Source organism: Leiobunum rupestre, chromosome 10, assembly GCF_980474605.1.
Source record: "Leiobunum rupestre chromosome 10, qqLeiRupe1.1.hap1, whole genome shotgun sequence".
NCBI classification, from domain to species: Eukaryota; Metazoa; Arthropoda; class Arachnida; order Opiliones; family Sclerosomatidae; genus Leiobunum; species Leiobunum rupestre.
Window position 1 is genome coordinate 14,011,988 of NC_143393.1, and position 21,645 is coordinate 14,033,632.

Here is a 21,645-nt window from a genome sequence, read left to right on the forward strand (position 1 = left end):
GGCCTAATTCATTTTGGATTGGACGATAGGGTCACTTTCTATAAGATCACCGATAAACGAATCGTTCCGGACCACTACGTTTAAGTAACGACAACAAGGTGACTCGAAATGGACAACGACAAAAGCCAAGGCGTAATTCATTGCTAGTCTTCAGATTGCGACTAAGCCTTTGCCGCGAATTTTATATTCCTCCTTTTCCGTCCAGAAAAGAACGGCCCCTTCGCTATTATGCACCGAATAGAAAGAACTCTACGACGATTGTACGTTGTAGAAACGACGACTCCCTCGTTGCTATTATATTGTTTTGAACTTTTGATATTTTTGGTTACAGGGTTGCCACAGGTCAGGAATTTAAAAGTAGACCTACAAAGTCAGGAAATTTTAAGAATTGGAGAAAATTCATGGAATTTTAAGAATTTGAGGAAAGTCAGGGAATTTGAAAGTAGATTTACAAAGTCAGGGAATTTTAAGAATCGGAGAAAATTCATGGAATTTTAAGAATTTGAGGAAAGCCAGGGAATTTGAAAGTAGGCTTACAAAGTCAGGGGATTTTAAGAATTTGAGAAGAGTCAGGGAAATTTAAAATAGGCCTAAAAAGTCCGGGAATTTTAAGAATTTGAGAAAAGTCACGGAATTGGAAAGTAGGCCTACAAAATCCGCTAAATATCAGAGAATTTTAAGAATTTGAGAAAAATCAGGGAATTTAAAATGAAAATATAAATTATGTTGACTACGAATCTGTAAAATTGGATTATTTAGATATGTAAAATATTATTTTTTTAAATGAGAGTAAACTCAATTCAAAATTGAATTAAAGTACAATTAAACGAATTGACCAATTATTAAAAAGGATGTTTATGTTAAATACCGACCGCTTAAATTGTCTCGGCTAACATTGATTTCGAGTAAAGATAAATCTGTATAAATCATTTAAAAAAAATGGTTATTTGTATAAACAATTTGTTTCCTAATTTCGTTACGCGATAAAAAAAACCTTCAAATTAAAATAATTTTATTAAATATCAAGGTAATTTATTTATAGTTTTAAATCTAGGAAAGTCATACCAAGTAATAACTTGAGACTGTAACTTATAATAATTTATAATTTAGTTTCCGATATAAAATTATGATTTGTTACGTACCATTTGAGCGACTCTCTGATACATTTCGCAACGTCATTTATCAACGTCCCTATAAATCAAAAATGCAAAAACAAAAGAAAATTTTCGTGCTTGTAACTAGTTATACAACGATATATCCGTTCTTAGTGGCGGTATATTTGGTCGTATACTATTGGTTTTTCGCGCTAGGCTACTTCTCGGCCACAACAATATAAAACGTAGTTTTCCCTTTCGCAGATATAAGCCATAAGCTAGCAGGAGCCAAGTGTTGCCGCAGTTGGCCCACTAGCGTGTCCTGGGATTTCTCCAAAAACCATCCCCCCTGACCGAGGTAGAGTGGAAAAGAAGCCAAGAACTCTGCTTTTTATTACAGCTAGAAATATTTTCTATCATTTCTTCCGGCGCTGGTATTCGGGAATTCGGCACGGGGCTTGTGTGTCCGCCGTGTTTTCTTTGCTCCTTGTCGGTGAAAGGCCTGTGATGCAACGCTCCCTCCCTCCGTGCTAAGAATGAGGGTCCTTATAGTGCTGGAAGGGGGTGCTTTAAGTCTGTTTTCGTGTACATAAAGGCAAGTGTTCACTCGCCGCTGCTCAGTAGACAACTTTCTTTTGCCGATCGACTGCTTTTCTTACTTTTGACCGCGCCTGTTATTTTTTTGCATTGATTTGTGGTTGTGTCTACTGCAAGATAAAGTTTGAGATAAGTGCCAAATTCGGTAATTAGGTGGCCATCTTGAAAAAGTTCGTAATCCCCAAAAATTAACATTTATTTTCCAGTGTTGCCACACGTCAGGGAATTTAAAAATTGGTCTAAAAAGTCAGGGATTTTTAAGAATTTGTAAAAATTCAGGGAAAAGTCAGGGAATTCAATTTTATATTGACACTTTTTTAAGGTAATTTTACTCTAGATCTATGACAAATTCTATGATTATCATTTAAAGGGTTGCCACACGTCAGGAAAAAGTCAGGGAATTTTAAGAATTTGTAAAAATTCAGGGAAAAGTCAGGGAATTCAATTTTATATTGACACTTTTTGAAGGTAATATTACTCTAGATCTATGACAAATTCTATGATTATCATTTAAAGGGTTGCCACACGTCAGGAAAAAGTCAGGGAATTTTAAGAATTTGTAAAAATTCAGGGAAAAGTCAGGGAATTCAATTTTATATTGACACTTTTTGAAGGTAATTTTACTCTAGATCTATGATTATCATTTAAAAGGTTGCCACACGTCAGGAAAAAGTCAGGGAATTTTAAGAATTTGTAAAAATTCCGGGAAAAGTCAGGGAATTCAATTTTATATTGACACTTTTTGAAGGTAATTTTACTCTAGATCTATGATTATCATTTAAAAGGTTGCCACACGTCAGGAAAAAGTCAGGGAATTTTAAGAATTTTTAAAATTTAGGGAAAAGTCGGGGAATATAATTATATATTGACACTTTTTGAAGGTAATATTACTCTAGATCTATGACAAATTATATGATTATCATTTAAAGGGTTGCCACACGTCAGGAAAAAGTCAGGGAATTTTAAGAATTTGTAAAAATTCAGGGAAAAGTCAGGGAATTCAATTTTATATTGACACTTTTTGAAGGTAATTTTACTCTAGATCTATGATTATCATTTAAAAGGTTGCCACACGTCAGGAAAAAGTCAGGGAATTTTAAGAATTTGTAAAAATTCAGGGAAAAGTCAGGGAATTCAATTTTATATTGACACTTTTTGAAGGTAATATTACTCTAGATCTATGACAAATTCTATGATTATCATTTAAAGGGTTGCCACACGTCAGGAAAAAGTCAGGGAATTTTAAGAATTTGTAAAAATTCAGGGAAAAGTCAGGGAATTCAATTTTATATTGACACTTTTTGAAGGTAATTTTACTCTAGATCTATGATTATCATTTAAAAGGTTGCCACACGTCAGGAAAAAGTCAGGGAATTTTAAGAATTTTTAAAATTTAGGGAAAAGTCGGGGAATATAATTATATATTGACACTTTTTGAAGGTAATATTACTCTAGATCTATGACAAATTCTATGATTATCATTTAAAGGGTTGCCACACGTCAGGAAAAAGTCAGGGAATTTTAAGAATTTTTAAAATTTAGGGAAAAGTCGGGGAATATAATTATATATTGACACTTTTTGAAGGTAATATTACTCTAGATCTATGACAAATTCTATGATTATCATTTAAAGGGTTGCCACACGTCAGGAAAAAGTCAGGGAATTTTAAGAATTTTTAAAATTTAGGGAAAAGTCGGGGAATATAATTATATATTGACACTTTTTGAAGGTAATATTACTCTAGATCTATGACAAATTCTATGATTATCATTTATTTCCTTAGTTTGGCTAATTTTTTCGACATTGCAATAACCCTTTTACTGAAATATAAGTCCATTTAAATTTATTAACTTCTGATAAAGCAAAATATAACATAAAAACTTTGGCATTAAAATGTCAGGGAAAATCTCTTAAAGTGGTCAGGGAAAACAGGGAATAGTCAGGGAATTTGAATCTGAAAATTTTGTGGCAACCCTGTTTTCGTTCTTTGTGCCCATAATAAATTTCAAAAAAATCCTTTTTTTCTGACAATAAGATTTAGAAAAGGCGTCGTTAATTCCTTTTTAATCGATTTTAATTTTCGGGTGTAATTAGTGTACACCCTTACCGTAGAGTCACGTAATATTAGCGTTATCCGCGTATTTAATGTAATCTTGACGTAATCTACGTCACAGTGTTACTTTAAATTAAATTTTTAAGTGGGAAAATATTTTTATGGAAATACTATTTTATTTACAAGCCATTTAAAGCTCTTACTTCGTATTAGCGTAGCTACGGGCAACAAACACAACACCCCACGCAATGAGAACGCAACCCGTCAAAAGTAGTGGATTTTCTTGTGTACATTTTTCATTGGCTAGACGCTTTAGCGCCTGCTGCCGTCGGAAGGGGAAAATTCGGATATTGTCTTCCCCCCGACCGTAAAACGTTCAGCGTAAAGGCTCATGACGCTCGTCCAATGAAATTTGTACACAACCCTTCGTTAGCGTGTTTAAAGGCTAGCTGCGTTCTCATTGTGTTTGTTGCTCCTAGGTATTAGTGGCAGACGAAAAAAATTAACCAACTCTTAACTTTAAAATAGATCACATTATTTATAGGACTATATTTCCGGCGGAGGATGAAAAATCCCCGCCTTTAGTAGTGGTCGAAGGTCAGAGTGATTTCGAGTATATATTTTTAACGAATGTTCGTACTTAAATTATTACCGCGTTGATAATGGTTGTGTTACTTCAATTTGTAACGTTATATAATTTAAATTTAAAAAGCGTTTACCAACTCTAGTTATCATGATGCGCTGATGGGGGAGAGAAGCCAAAGAGTGCTTAAATTTTTTATTGACTTTGTTGTGCGTAGCTTTTTTCTTGGAATTATTTCATTGTTTTGATGTTTGTATGTTTTTTACCCTCATCGCCTATAGATATACAAGGGTGATATTACTTTCGACGCTGTCGTTGGCGGTGTTGACTTTGTTGGTGATTACATCATCGAATGATATTAAAGTGGTCTTTAGGGTCTTGCCTTAACAATTAATAGTTAATAGCTATGGTAAACTCACAAAATTATATATATACGGTGCGCGTAATATATATTTAATAATTAACATATTTACGTTGTACTACTTGTCCTTGACAAGGCTTAAGCCTAGAACACACATACGTAAAAATCTAACGGAAAACCAAATTGAAACGTAAATGCAAAATTTAATTATGTTGCGTTTCTGATTACGTTTCCAGATTTGACACACTTGAAAACGTATTATGTTTTTTCGGCCACCGTAGCGCCATCTGAAATTCTAAACTTCAAACCAGAATAAATGATTTGATAATGACGTCCAAAATACATTTAACAGTCATTAAGCCAGGGCTTAAATTCTACGTGTAGAAAGTAGCGTGGATCCAATTACTTGCCAAATTGTTTTTTTTTAAATATTGTATCTTTATAATATTACTATTTCTATAAAGTGTTCCAATTCTTTTCTATTCAGAGCTTTCTTTGATTCGGCCATATTTTATCACGGAGAGTGAAGGTGTATGAGACCGACTGCCTATTGGCTGGCTGATATCGTACAATATTTTACGGCGCAAAAAGTTGAACATCGTTCAACTCTCTTTTCCGTCGCGATTCCGTCCCAATTGTTTTGCGTTTACGTTTCAGTTTGGTTATCCGTTCGATTTTTACGTATGTGTGTTCTAGGCTTTAGCGTGTGTATTTTATATTTCGTTGTCCTTTAAGATAAAGCTTTAAACCTTTTACATTAGATAGAATAACATATTTTATTTAAAAGCACGAGTGATGATACAATTGTCGCCTGTGTCATCTTGTTTGGTTTTATGTAACCACGGCAACGTGTATGATGTCACCACGGAATATACTTTCAACTTCTTCCCCCCGTTCCACACGGCGTAGGTTAACTAGGTTTGTCACCCTATTTACCAAAGCTTTGCCTGAAATATCCTAATTAAGAATTAAAGCTCTGTAATTAAAACTTCAAGTATGGTAATTTACCCGTGGCGTTGCCACAAGTTAAATCGCTCTTCGGATAAAGTACAAATTAAGTTTAATTTCATCCCCTGATAATTGATACACAAAGTTTATTAGATCCAGGATCACGCCCTATAACGTTTTTCTTTTGAATAATAATGCCCACATTTTAAATTTTTTTTGCGTATAATTTTTGAATTTTATTTTCGTAACAAAGCCCTGACCTAAATTGCCGTTACTTAATTCCCCTTTGTTCCCGAAAACTTATTTCTGGTAGCATTGAGCTCCCGAAAACCTACAAACAAACCAAATATAGACAAGATTTCTGATTTACAAATATTTTTAATAATTTCATTTTTGGATTTTCCCATATTTCAAAATTTTTTCAGAAGAATCTTAACTTTCGAGATTTACAATATTTTATCGGATTTCTGGAGCTTTCTAAATAATTCTCAGGATTTTTAAAAATTCCCTAATTTCCCGTATTTCCTGAGCTTTCCAAACAATCATCAGGATTTCCAAACATTTCCGTATTTCTTGAGCTTTCTAAATAACTCTCCATATTTCAAAGAATTTTCATATATCTTGAACTTTCTAAATAACTCTCCAGATTTCAAAGAATTTTCATATATCTTGAACTTTCTAAATAACTCTCCAGATTTCAAAGAATTTTTGTATTACTGTTGTTTTCTTAATAACTCCGGATTTCTATAAATTCCCGTATATCTTGAGCTTTTTAAATAACTCCGGATTTCTATAAATTCCCGTATATCTTGAGCTTTTTAAATAACTCAAGATTCCAAAGAATTTTCGTATTTCTTGAGCTTTCTAAATAACTCAAGATTTCAATGAATTTTCGTATTTATTGAGCTTTCTAAATAACTCTCCAGATTTCAAAGAATTTCCGTATTTATTGAGCTTTCTAAATAACTCCAGATTTCAAAGAATTTCCGTATTTCTTGAGCATTCTAAATAACTCAGAATTTCTCAAATTAATTTTTTCATTTTTTTTAAAGATTTCATGCCAGTTTTTCTTGACAAATTGATTAATAATTTGGGTGTAATGTAAATTAAAATTTAAATAAATCTTCATTAATTTAAATATGAATTTAAAACTAAACTTAATTTAGTTCGCTCTGAATTGACATTTCTAGAGAACTTACGTTGGTAATTTTTTTATAATTACATTGAAGTATAGTAGGTGATTTAAATCAGGCAATAAGAAACCCAGAAAGAGCAAAAGTTTGTCTATAGCTTACCCTCGTATTTGAACTTGCTTTTTTAAATCGAAATAGTGTCGACCTTAGCGGATAGATGGCGATGGCGATAGCGGCAAGAGAGGAGGATAGAGAGAGAACCGTTTCAGTATAGAGCTCCGTTAGTTGGGGGTTTCTGCGAGGCGAGGCGCTACTGTCGCGCGCTCTTAAACATTGCCAAGGTCCATTAATAAGATCGCTAACTCGGTTAGGAAATGTGTGTCAGCTCTCGCTAGGCGCCTTTAAAACCATTTTGACTGTTTGGCGGCTGTGTAAGGCCGCGAAGACCACCATCTCGATGGGCAAACTGAACATTACCACTACTAGGAGTAAGATTTGGGATGAGGGATCGGATATTTGCATTAGGGGCTGTGTGTTTTTGCATTTTTAACAAAATTCAGGATTTTTTTGAAGGATTTTAAATATAGAGTCTATGGGAAGGGGACACTCTTGGATTTTGGACTTGTTGATTTTTACCCAAAATTCCTACTGTATTTTGACCAATGTTTGACCCCTCGATAATTGGGATGGACTGACCCAAGCGTTTTCCTGTTGTATTTACCAACCCCCCCAGATAGGTTTATTTACCCCGTTCCGCGTATCGGTGTATTTTTGCATTATTCCAATTTCCGAGATTTTAATGTTATTTTCTTTTTGTTTGAATAGCGCTCAAGTGCCACTGTGACATCTGTCCCAGCCACACCAACCACACTTGCGAGACCGATGGCATCTGTTTCTCGGCGACCTCCATGGATGACAATGGTGTTATCACCTACAACTTCAGGTCGGGGTCCGTTTCACTATACTATCAAACTTTTCATTGTTACATTAAACCGTGATTTGCCTAAAGGTTCCGTCGAAATTCAATTTACGTTAATGCAATTAAAATCAATTTATTAAATGCTAAACCTTCGCGCGTTATCCCAAATTATTATCTTCCGAACAAATTAGACAAATTACGGTTTAAATTTCTTTAATCTTAATCAATCTTATTTTTACGTTTTACGTGACTTGTCTATTTGTGGCGTTTGTGGATATTGTCGAGTGTTTGGTAGACTTTTATCGTTATTTCGAATATTGCGTATAAATTATATATCCTTAAACAAAATATCTCGGTCGAAAAATATAAAAATCTTTTACACTTAAATTTTGCCACCGGTTTCCGACTAACCATAAAACGAAGCCGTATAAAATTTGTAACCGATTAATGGTTTTTTTTGTTTTTTTTTTTAGTAAAATAGGAAAGCTAAATAAAATTAGGGGGTGGAGGGTTATTGGATAATATGAAATATGATTATACCCGCACCGATGCAAAGAAAATTCAAATATAACGAAATATCTTTACGACCTTTTTCTTATTAATTTCAAACTTTGTTAGGATATTTCCCCAGAAACTGATCGCTAAGAAAATACCCAGAAAAATATGGAAAACAAGATTTATTTCCTAATCTTTGCTAAAGCCCAAAGTACGGGAAATATCGCGCCATTGATAAGAAAGTGTTTTTTCTTATCTTGGCCAAAATAGGGAGATTAGATTGGGCTAAGGATTGGATGGTTTTCGCTGTATCCGCGGATTCCACGTTGCAGATTCCTCCCTGACCCGACCCTCTGTCGTTTCTTCGGTGTCGTAAACCGAACCTATTATCCGCCTTCTCCCTTCAGTGGCGGATTAGGTTGGCCGCTCATTTACCTAACCTTGCCTTGAGTTTGTTACTCCTGTCACGGTAATATCGTCAAGGCTGTTAGAACAACAATAGTCGGATGAGGGGAAGGCTTGACCTTGAATACGATTAATTCTACGTTTTATCCCAAGAAATTCTTATTCAGATTGTAAAATAATTACCATCGTAAACTACCGGATTTTTGTTAATTGGGCGAAAAATTAAAAGGCGTCTGCTTTGGAGACGAATATTAAGCGGTTTAATATCGTTTTGACCGCGATGTGTCCAGCGGTCGGGCATTCGTATAAATCCCGTATGGTCGTGAGGAAAGGATTTTATAAATCTTGAAAATCCTGAAATCTGTTAAAAAATCTCAAAATCAGCTAAACAATACCAGAAATTAACACGAAAATAGTGTTCTGAAATCCCAAAATCAGTTTCTGAGATTCAAAATTCCGTATGCAAGATTTGCCCTCAACAGGTTCCTAAAATAGCAAAAATTCCCCTTTTTTTTTCAAGGTCCCTAAATCACCGTAAAATCTCATAGGCTTAAAATTTTTATTTACGTCTCTTTAAGGGTAGTTTACGAAATGGTCAAAGCTGAAATCATATAAATATCCCACCTTGTTTTAATTTGGTTCCTATTTGCACGTATAATTAAAAGTTAATGGTATTTTCTACAGTGGCATTTCCGGGATTTTGGTTCGGGGGGGGGGGGGGGCACACCTTGCAAAAATAAAATAAAAAGATTTGTACTTACGACTATAAATTTTTGCCCCCTGTTCCCCCTAGCTACGCCACTGATTTTCTAATTAAATTAAATGTTTTCTTTTAATCGAATTTATTATAAATAACTAGAACACCAAAAAAATTCACCTTAAAAATCCCAAAGTATTTTTCCACTTTCGTTTATAATCACGTAATTGTAATAGAGTTGGTTGTTATTATGCTACTTCAAACTTCTTTTTTTGGGTGAAAGAATCGACCAAAACTGATATATCTTCGTTCAAGCGGTAGTTTTCACTTGACGTGATCATGCCCTGCCTTTAAGCAATGGGCCATCTTGACTATATTTCTTTTAATCCGAAGATGGGTTGACCATTTAACCTCTTTTGTCCTCTCATCTATTACATAGCTTCGTTTCTGATATACTAGCATAACGTCTTAGTAGACCGACAAATCGTAGCTTTTTGATATTGTTTGACCCAAATGCAGCTTCGGTTATGTCATCCTAGGATTATTTTAGGAATTGGTCCATTTTTCCAACCCGAATAAAAATTTATGATACAGGGTTCGTACAGAACCTGGATATAAGTCGGGGATCTGTAAAATGGAGGAAAAAAGTCAGGGATAAGTCAGGGATTAGTCAGGGATTTAAATAATTTCGTAGGAAGTCAGGGATTTAAATAATTTCGTAGGAACTCAGGGATTTAAATAATTTCGTAGGTAGTCAGGGATTTAAATAATTTCGTAGGAAGTCAGGGATTTAAATAATTTCGTAGGAAGTCAGGGATTTAAATAATTTCGTAGGAAGTCAGGGATTTAAATAATTTCGTAGGAAGTCAGGGATTTAAATAATTTCGTAGGAAGTCAGGGATTTAAATAATTTCGTAGGAAGTCAGGGATTTAAATAATTTCGTAGGAAGTCAGGGATTTAAATAATTTCGTAGGAAGTCAGGGATTTAAATAATTTCGTAGGAAGTCAGGGATTTAAATAATTTCGTAGGAAGTCAGGGATTTAAATAATTTCGTAGGAAGTCAGGGATTTAAATAATTTCGTAGGAAGTCAGGGATTTAAATAATTTCGTAGGAAGTCAGGGATTTAAATAATTTCGTAGGAAGTCAGGGATTTAAATAATTTCGTAGGAAGTCAGGGATTTAAATAATTTCGTAGGAAGTCAGGGATTTAAATAATTTCGTAGGAAGTCAGGGATTTAAATAATTTCGTAGGAAGTCAGGGATTTAAATAATTTCGTAGGTAGTCAGGGATTTAAATAATTTCGTAGGAAGTCAGGGATTTAAATAATTTCGTAGGAAGTCAGGGATTTAAATAATTTCGTAGGAAGTCAGGGATTTAAATAATTTCGTAGGAAGTCAGGGATTTAAATAATTTCGTAGGAAGTCAGGGATTTAAATAATTTCGTAGGAAGTCAGGGATTTAAATAATTTCGTAGGAAGTCAGGGATTTAAATAATTTCGTAGGAAGTCAGGGATTTAAATAATTTCGTAGGAAGTCAGGGATTTAAATAATTTCGTAGGAAGTCAGGGATTTAAATAATTTCGTAGGAAGTCAGGGATTTAAATAATTTCGTAGGAAGTCAGGGATTTAAATAATTTCGTAGGAAGTCAGGGATTTAAATAATTTCGTAGGAAGTCAAGGATTTAAATAATTTCGTAGGAAGTCAGGGATTTAAATAATTTCGTAGGAAGTCAGGGATTTAAATAATTTCGTAGGAAGTCAGGGATTTAAATAATTTCGTAGGAAGTCAGGGATTTAAATAATTTCGTACGAAATCAGGGATAAGTCAGGGATTTTACTTAGTCAACCAAACCACCTTATTAACAAAGAATTTTTGACCTAAAATAATAAAAAAAGTCCAAAAATATAACCAAAAAGGTCAGGAATATTGGCCAAAATTGGTCAGGGATAACTTGGAAAAGTCAGGGATTTTAGATCAGAAATTTTCGTACGAACCCTGATTTATCAGAATTATCAGTTACATTTTTTTAAATTCGAGATAAGTTTTATTTTTCTTATGGTAAAGCGTGTGGTACTTTCTGATGTAGTTCAACTATGAATTTTTGGATGGTTTGGAACGCATTTACACTTGATTATATTACTAACTCAAAATTGGCAAAATTGGCGTTTACTAGGCTTACGCCATGAGATAGTTGATGTTCAACAGCTCCCAGCACCATCCTTCCTTTCCACTAATTGTCATTAATGATATTTGTGGAGTAAATGTTCCAAATCTTCAACTTCATTAATGATTATCTTCATTAAGGATATACGCTTCTAATACAATTTTCAGATGAGGCTTATAAAACCGGGTTTAATAAAGCAAAGGTACTTTTTATACTGAAAATAAAATGTATAAATTTTGTTTTAAATAAAAAACGTGTTATTTATGTGTTTTATTTTAGTCCGTAAGCGGAAAGAATTTCAAACAAATTATTATAAAAATAACTAAAAAGTAGTTACCTAAATGGGAGTCGAAACCCAGTTTTATAATGCTCATCTGAAAAGAGTATAAGAAAATTTTCGTGGTACAGCAGTAGAAAGTAAGAGTAATAAACAGAATTACGAAGTAGGCGCTTCAATATAACATCATCAAGGAAAGTAGGCGCTTCAATATAACATAATCAAGGAAATCGCCAAGAAGTAATGTTTCCGAGAGCCAGGACCTGCAAGTTACTGTTTATATAGCTTGTTGAAATAATGGAAACTTTTAACTAACAAGGAGGTTACCGAGGTGTTTATTGTCGATTTTGTTCAAAGTCGGGCGTAATGTAGACCTGTATGAGATATGAACTTTCCCAAAAGGAGACGTTGCACTTACCCATTCGATTTGCCATGGTAACCGAAAATATTTTTGACGACTTAAAACAAAAAAAAAAGTTTTTTTCCTTATTTTACCCAAAAATTGTAACAATTTTACCCCAAAAATGTTCCAATTTTACCTCAAAAATGTTCCAATTTACCCAAACTTAATGAAATTTACCTAAATGAGGTCCAAATTACATATTTCGTGATTTTAAAATTTGAAAAAAAAAATTCGTAGCTAGGACCCTGCGAAACCGAGAAAATTCCATGCTTTTTTAAATGGAGATTTTTTTGTTTTAAGTGATCAAAAACATTTTCGGTTGCCATGACAAATCGAATGGGTAGTGCAATTCTCCTTTTTGGTAAATTTCATATCTCATATAGATCTACATTACGCCCGACTTTGAACAAAATCGGCAATAAACACCTCGGGTAACCTCCTTGTTAGTTAAAAGTTTCCATTATTTCAACAAGCTATATAAACAGTAACTTGCAGGTCCTGGCTCTCGGAAACATTACTTCTTGGCGATTTCCTTGATGATGTTACATTGAAAGGCCTATTGTCGATCCTCTATATACCTAGTAACGGTAAATTCCTCGTATTAAAATTAATCTATTTTTGGGTTGTGCAAAATTCATCCGAATAGAATTGAGAATTTAGTCCGTGATGTAACCTTATCTGTTTAACCAGGAAACTATAGAGGTATACACTTGGAATGTCGAAGGTTCAATTGGGACGGTGATACGAAAGCTCGTCGAGAAAAAGGCCGGGCTTAACTACGTCAAGTGTAAGACGTAACGCGACATTTCAAATTCATTGGCTCGAGGTTTGACGCGAAAAGAATGCGTCGTCATGGTAACAAATAGGCGATCTTCCCGTGCAAAATAGGCTTATAAAACAATGGATTTAAAAACCTCAATTTTTTATCGTACTTAATATTTTGAAGTAATTATAATGTTCTTCGCGAAAGCAGTGTAGTGATATCTAATTTCAGGTATTTGTATGGTTATAAAAGAGATAATCAGGTAAGCTAATAATATAATAACCATGACTAGGCTTAATGACGAGTTTTCGTCGAATGAGGGTAGCGAGGCGCGAGAGTTTTTATCGTCAGTTTTCCCGCATTAAGACACGCCCATTTCTACGAGCTTCATCACGGCCGTAAAAATCTTCCTTAGACATTCCAAGTGTATACCTAGGCTCCGTTCAGTGAAGCTTAGGTCTTATACCGGAAATGGAAAAAGCGTACAGTACAAAACCGGTTCCGAAATACTGCAACGTTTAATTTGTTGCAAGCTACTGAACGTAGCCCTATATAGTTTCCTGGTTTAACGTATTTAGTTTAGGGTAATAGTAGTTATTCTTTAGCTCAACGAATGGACCGAAACCCAATCTATAGAACTGAATACGGGTTTATTGCCCATCTCAAATCCTTTTAAAACTATTAATGGTTTCGATCAATATTAATTTAAATAAGTTCTCTATCTAGGTTGAAAAGAGGAGTTAACTTGAATCGGCTTAATTTTGGCAAGGCATTAAAAATGGCTCGGTTTCGTTCTTGTCCATGTAGTCATTCATCGGAGTCTTGTTTACTCGCCACGAGATATTAATATATTTTCCAATGAACTTCGGCGAGGCTTCCCCGCCTTGGCTGTTCGACGGTTTCCTTTTCAGCCTTTCGCTATTGAATGGGCTATTTATTGTTTAGAGCGAGGCTCTTTTGATCACTCGCGAGACGCCAGTTCTCGACAAAGTTAAGAGTTAGTAGAGCAATTAGCGCGTATGCGGATTATTGTCATCGTTATTAAAAAGGGGATCTTAGTTTACCGATCTTTAATCCTTATGTTCTTGTAAAATTATACAGGGTGCTAACTGAAAAATGGACCAGGGTGAATATCTCAAAATGTGTTTTAGCTACGATTTTGAAATTTTAGGTTGTTATAGAGCACTCAGGGGGTCACCCAATTATGAAAATGTCAATGACCTTGAACCATGTCTTCAAGGTCGTTCGAAAATTAACTTGAGAACCGTAAGAGCTACGAAGTTGGTTCCAATTAGAAAGTTGTTCCCCGTCGCATTTTATGGTTAACTAGTTTTAACTCGATCTGATTTGCGAAATAGGAAGTTGAGCAATGTTAGGCCAAAATCAAGAAGGCCGTTAAGTTGATAACGTGTTTAAGACGATGTTCAACTGATAACTTTAAAAGTACTCTTGTTAGAATACTGAAATTTGTTAGAAAACCTCATCGTGGTTGAGGATCTTTAGTTTGAAAATTTCAGCTCCCAAAACTCGCCTTCTACACGTTATCAACTTAACGACCGTCTTGTTTTTGACCTAACATTTCTCGACTTCCTATTTCCCAAATCAGATCGAGCCAAAGCTAGTAAGCCATAAAATGAGACTGGGAACACTTTTCTAATTGGAACCAACTTCGTAACTCTTACAGTTCTCAAGTTAATTTTCGAACGACCTTGAAGACATGGTTCAAGGTCATTGAAATTTTCATAGTTGGTTGACCCCCTGAGCGCTCTATAACAACCTAAAATTTCAAAATCGTAGCTAAAACACATTTTGAGATATTCGCCCTGGTCCATTTTTTAGTTAACACCCTGTATTGTCAATACAGGATGTTTCCTAAATGGTGGTACGACCTTTAAAAATAAGAAAATTCTCGATTAACTAGCGAATTATAATATTTTATTTGATTAGCCGCGCTACGTACGCCAGACTTCAGAAGCTAGATCATACACTTTTTAGACAGGGGGTTACGAGTAGTGATGTAAAATACCCGGGTACTTATAACCTTAGGTACTTACGCGGGTAATTATAAACACCATTAATTTCTTTCTTAAATATTTTTCAATTTATTCATTGAAAAACCCACTTATGCTCATATTAAATTTTAATTATTGTTTTTACTTTTTTTTGCAAATTTTACATAGTAATAATAACATACGAGATAACTATTAAATATTATTTATTCATTATCTGGATGATCACTTGAAAGTTCAGTCTCTGCTGCCCCTGGCTCTCCTCAGACTCCTCATCATGACTATTTTATTACCAGGCTTAACAAGAACAGTAACGTGAGCAATTAAAACATTTCCTGATATGCTTTGTCATTTTGTTGACATTAGAATGTTTGTATTCCTTACAGCAATATACATATGAAAGCAACACCTTTATTTTTATCTTTGAATAACTCCCAGGCTAGAAATAAAATAGACTAAAATAAAACTGCATTAAAAAAATGTAGCTTGCCCAAATTGCCCTACCTAATAAGTCCAAACAAAGCAAAAGATGTAGACAAGGAGGATAACAGATCCACTCGACCCGGTACTAACTAACGCCCTAATCATATTAAAAACCCTAGTTTTGGGTATTAACCCGGGTATGGGGTAAATACCTATTTAAAAATACCCTACCCCTTGGGTATTTACCCGATTTACATCACTAGTTACGAGTGTAAACAAAAAACAACGATATTCGATTTGTGATAGAAAATATGTATCAAGTAAAATAAAAAGAAACATATTCGGATATGCTCTTGCAAACCTTTTTTCTTGAAAAATTAGAATAAAATGGTATGACAGTGCACTGAACCGTCTTTTACAATGATTTTATCATATGCACTACTTTTATGATAGATAACTTTGTTAATATCGGACGATATTGTATTATATTATTATTAATATTTTATAAATTATTGTACAAAACGCCTGTAGAAGTGTTCAACATGCAATACATCGCGATTTTATGTTTAATATTTTTACTTTTAACAATTGCGTTTTTCATTTATTTGCTATTAAATTAAACTTTAAAGGTTCTGCGAAGGTCAAGCACTCGTGCTACTGGAGAGGCTCTAGACAATGTTCGATTTATTTTGCTCATTTCCAGAACAAAGTGTTTTTCCTTCAAACAAAAAAATGAGCGGGAACCACTTATTGGAACCGCTACACTTTTATTTCGCAATGCTTCCATCATAGCGAATAATAAAGCGCAAACTGTACGCGTACGCCGTATTTCGCTTCTACTGTCGGGTAACTGGTAGCGAAAATATTTATCGTATATCCGTGGAAAGTATAAAGTATTTTACCCATTTCGGAAGCCCGGCACTTTCGAAGGAATAATGTATATAAGAACCTAAAGATGGCATTGTTTTCGGTTGCACCCCCGAGTGTACACTTCCTAAAGAGGTTCAGGCTTACAGTGCCAAACGCTCTACCTGCTAAAAATCTTTTAGAAAACTCCAACTTTATCTACTTGATCGAAAATGCAAGAGAAAATTTATATCTAAAATGGGAAAGAATTAAAAAAAAACACGTTAAAAGCTTTAAATTGTTTTTAAACTTTTTTTTCACGCGTTTTTTTTTGGTTTCCTTTCTATATATATATATATATTGTTTGAAAAGAGTTTTTTAATTAGTCTTTCCCCCTACTTTATAATAGTTAAAAGGTTTTTTTAAGTATCAATTTAAAAGTTAAATGGCTTTTGTGGTGAACACTGTTAAAAATTTTGTTCGTGGAGTATTGTAGAACATTATTTAATGTATATAGTAAATTTTTATCAGGAAATATTTCTTTAGAACCAAATTGTCGTCAGAAAGAATGAAATTTATTTTTAAAGTGTAGTCGACGAAATTGGTGCCTGATATCGTGAGTAACGTAACACACGTAAGTATGAGTTTGAAAGATTTTCGTAAACGAATTTCTTGTTCCCTTTTTTTGTAAAATTACTCTACCAGGTTAGTGAAATGACGATAAATATAAGCGAAAACAACCAACTTCACAGTGCTAATCATTTCTTTAATTCATTTTAAAAGAGTTTTATTTTCACTAACAAAGGAGAGTACCCGAGGTGTTTATTGCTGATTTGGTTCACAGTCGGGCGTAATGTAGACCTATACGAGATATGAAATTTAAAATTTCCCAAAAGGAGACGTTGCACTACCCATTCGATTTGCCATGGCAACCGAAAATGTTTTTGACCACTTAAAACAAAAATTATTTTTCCCTATTTTACCCCAAAAATGTTCCAATTTACCCAAACTTGAGGAAATTTACCTAAATGTGGTCCAAATTACCCATTTCGTGATTTTAAATTAAAAAAAAATCGTAGGTAGCCCTGTGAAACCGAGAAAATCCCATGCTTTTTTAAATGGTGATTTTTTTTGTTTTAAGTGGTCCAACAAATTTTCGGTTGCCATGGCAAATTGAATGGGTAGTGTAACGGCTACTTTTGGGAAATTTCTTATCTAGTATAGGTCTACATTACGCCCGACTTTGAACAAAATCGGCGATAACTCTCCTTGTAAGTCTTGTTTGAAAAGTTGAAAAGGCTTGTAACTACTTTCTGATTTACGCGGTCATTAAATTAAAAAAAAGTGTCAGAAAAATAATAACTTATGTTTGTTACGTTACTTATGCTGATACCGTTAATATTGTCAATGTACGCAGTCAAATAACGATATCTCATTGGTTGTGGAAATATTGTATTTATAATATTTATATATTTTGAAATGTATTCTCTTCACGTAGGTTCATGTATACATTACGACTGGCGCTTTAGTCACAACCATGATACCACCTAGGATCAACAAACACAGCACCCCACACAAGGAGAACGCAACCCGTCAAAAGTCGTGGATTATCTTGCGTACATTTTTCATTGGCTAGACGCTTTAGCGCCTGCTGCCGTCGGAAGGGGAAAATTCGGAAATTGTCTTCCCCTTTCAGTAAAACGTTCAGCGTAAAGGCTGGTCCAATGAAATTCGTACACAACACTGCGTTAGCGTGTTTAAAGGCTAGCTGCGTTCTCCTTGTGTTTGTTGCTCCTAGGTACCACGGGGCATTTTTATCTTAATTTGACAATATATCATAGGCGATATATTGGTAGAGCAAGGCGCCACCTAGAATATGAGATTTTGGGGGTTACGATAAATCCCGCTTACAAAATGTTTTTGCATTTTTTAATTCTACCTTTTCCTTAATATAAACAACCCATTTTATCTTACTTTCGCTTTTCCTGAATAGCTGAATTGTTCGCGATGTTTGCTTAAAGAAAACTGTTATTTTTCCCCGAGATGATGTACACTCGTAAACATCGTTGGCGATTTTATTACAACGTCGGATATCAGACCTTCGTAAATGTGACCCCATTATTTAGTCGAACGTATCGATATCTTACATTTTCAAGCTTTTTTGTAAAATTTTATACATTATAATACTTATATTCTTTAATATTGTATCGACCTCGTAAAAGCTTAGGATAATATGATAAGATCCCTTCTATTTGTACGATTATTCTACACTGTTACTTTAGTAGACAATTTATGTGGCTTGCACCTAGCTACAACGATAAACTTTCCATTTACTTTAGTCAATAATGTAATTATTTCAACTTAGGTAAAATGTTTTTAGCGAATCGTGCATTCGAGGGTAAATGCGAATCGTGCATTCGAGGGTAAATGCGAATCTTGCATTCGAGGGTAAAATGGGAATCGGGTATTCGAGGGTAAAATGGGAATCGGGTATTCGAGGGTAAAATGCGAATCGTGCATTCGAGGGTAAAATGCGAATCGTGCATTCGAGGGTAAATGCGAATCTTGCATTCGAGGGTAAAATGGGAATCGGGTATTCGAGGGTAAAATGCGAATCGTGCATTCGAGGGTAAAATGGGAATCGGGTATTCGAGGGTAAAATGCGAATCGTGCATTCGAGGGTAAATGCAGCAATGGCGCGTTCATACCGTTCTAAGATTAATATTTTATTTAAGAAAATAAATTCCCATCCTAACGTAATATGTATATTTAATTAAACGTACCTATTTAATAATTTAAATTCGCGAATTATGGATCGGTTAAAAATCTCGCCATGTCCATAGTTTATTTAGAGTGCGGCTTGGTGAAATTGAAATTAGAATAGCTCCGGGGTTAGATAAAAATATTTGAAATCGCTGGCTCTGAGCGTTTTGGCTCCGGAACAAAATATTTAGTTCGTAGAAACCTTTGTTTCGCCACCAGTTTTAAAAATCTTCTTTCTCGCGCCTAATACATTCTAGTTCGTCAGACTTTTAAAACGGACGCTTTTGAGTGACTAGGAACAGTTTGGGGACTGTATCGCGCGCGGAATAAAAGACTCGGTGACATTAACTCCTAAAATATTCCTCTGGCGTATTCGCTTCTTGATCCAAAACGATCTCTTCCCAACTGTTGCTAGAGTTGATTACTCGTTATCTGGTCGGCGCGCTTCTATGGGTATTGTACCCACCTCCGCGCTGACGATCCCACCGTCAACTGACGACGAAAGTGGGGCGCTCCTTCGCCGTTGTTTTATCCCCAGAGTCTCCGTGTTTAGCCGGAAAGCCGTGTCCTTTCAATCGGCGGGGCAGTCGTATCTCGCTTATTTGCTTCTCCGGAGCTTACTTCCTTTCAAATTCTCCTTTTTTCGTTTCCGTCAATGGGCCGGCGCGATTAAAAGGCTCCGGGAAAACTTTTGACGATAGCTTCTCGTCAAATTCTTTCTTCCTTTCGTCTCAGTTTTTTTGGTCCGCCTAAAACGCTCCACTAAGTTCGGCACCGTGAGTCTTACTCTAGCAAATATTTGGCCCTTCTCAGCCCTTCCGTTCTCACGTAATGTTAGGCAAATTTCCAAAGGGAAAGATTAGCCGGGTCTTTATTGGTCCCTGGCGTTTAATTCGACACGCTTTTTCTCAAACAACGATACTCGGTCGTCTCGCGAATTAGTCACTTTCTTAGGTTTTGATTACCCTAGTCAGGGTTGCCATGCTACCTGGAATTACTGGAAAGGACAGGGAATTTGAATATGGGTCTAATTGTCAGGGAATTTCCACAAGAGTAGTCTAAAGTCAGGGAATTTTAAAGAGTATAGTCTAAAAGTCAGGGAATTTCAACAAATATAGTCTAAAAGTCAGGGAATTTCAATATGGGTCTAATTGTCAGGGAATTTCCACAAATATAGTCTAAAAGTCAGGGAATTCGAATATGGGTGTGAAAGTCAGGAAATTTAAAAATAATATAGTTTAAAAGTCAGGGAATTTTAATATGGGTCTAAAAGTTAGGGAATTTTAATAGTGTTCTAAAAGTTAGGGAATTTAAAACCATTCGTCTAAAAATCAGGAGAATGTCAGGGAATTTAATTTCGGTTGCAAATTGGGAGGGTTGGCAAAATCTTTTTTTTCCTTAAAAAATAACAAAAACACGGTTTTTTTTTATTGTTTAAAACAGAATTCGTTGTTTTAAACTGTTTTTAATTTAAACTATAAAAAATATTTTAAAAACGTTGTTTAAAACACGTTTTAAAATCTTCTTCATACTTACTTATCAATAGAAGGATACATTTTTAGAGAAAGTATTATTTTAAGGCGGGCTAGCGATAGATTTATGAGCCTTCTACGTCGTCATAGCTGTCACTGCTTGTCAGATACCTTAAGCGTAATAGAAGATATCAGGAAAACAGTAAAAAGGATATTGTTCAATTTAATCAAAGCCTGACATTTTTAAAATTTATTTCTACTCTTGGGTAGACACGTTTTTTAAGCAAATAGACCAAGGTCACAACGTAGTCTAGGACAAATAAAATCCGTAAATTTAATAATCTGAATTAATGAGAAATCATAGTAGCATCCCATAACTATATCCAGCTGCAGGAGTAGTATAGAACTCCCAGCAGGAGTCGTAGTTTGATTTGTTGATTTTGAAAATGTAGATCCTACTGTTGTTTGCTTGTCTTGACGTATTATCTGAATTTGGACCTTTTTATATAACTCTCCTTTTTGATTTAATTATCACGTAAATTCGCTGGAAAAAGTAAATTTTATTTATCAGGGTTCGTACAGAACCTGGATATTCTGGAAAACCCGGATAAGTCAGGGATCTGTAAAATGGAGGGAAAATGTCAGGGATAAGTCGGGGATTTTAGTTAGTCAACCAAACCACACATTAACAAAGAATTTTTTACCTAAATTAATAAAAAAAAATGTCCAAAAATATACCCAAAAAATTCAGGAATATTGGCAAAAATTGGTCAGGGATAACCTGGAAAAGTCAGGGATTTTAGATCAGAAATTTTCTTACGAACCCTGTTTATGGACGCACTATTATTTATTTATTTTATTTGGTCGAATCAAAGTTGGACGGCTGCGATTCAGAACTCGTCAATAGGATGTAAAATATAAAACGTTTAGTTAAATTAAATACTCCCTCCGACCCGAAATGTTTATACTACAAGCTTCTGCTAGTGTGTATAATTTTATTATTTTATGACGTCAGGAATATTCTACACAACGTGACTATCGACATGCACCAACATGAATAGAAAGATATATTGCTTCACAACGTTACGAATTCTAACGAGAACCAATATCATAGCAGACCTTTGAATCCAACTCTTTACTATTAAGTCCTTTACCTTACTAATCACAATTTGATTTTGAATGTCAAACAAGTTATTTCAGAAATTGTTTTTAAGATTTCAGAGTAAAATTAAAG

The 21,645-nt window shown here is 34.6% G+C and overlaps 1 protein-coding gene across 9 annotated transcripts in view; it reads left to right on the forward strand.

Annotated features, from left to right (window-relative positions):
* Positions 1-21,645, forward strand: part of babo (TGF-beta receptor type-1 babo) — a 203,648-nt gene that overhangs the window by 114,410 nt on the left and 67,593 nt on the right. For 5 of the 9 annotated variants that reach the window (XM_090160085.1, XM_090160086.1, XM_090160089.1 and 2 more), the window contains exon 2: positions 7,596-7,719. In XM_090160085.1, the coding sequence (XP_090016211.1) occupies positions 7,596-7,719 (124 nt within the window). Of the gene's footprint in view, positions 1-7,119; positions 7,259-7,595; positions 7,720-21,645 lie in introns of those variants that run through there. The other 4 variants (XM_090160087.1, XM_090160092.1, XM_090160094.1 and 1 more) reach the window with 2 other exon arrangements.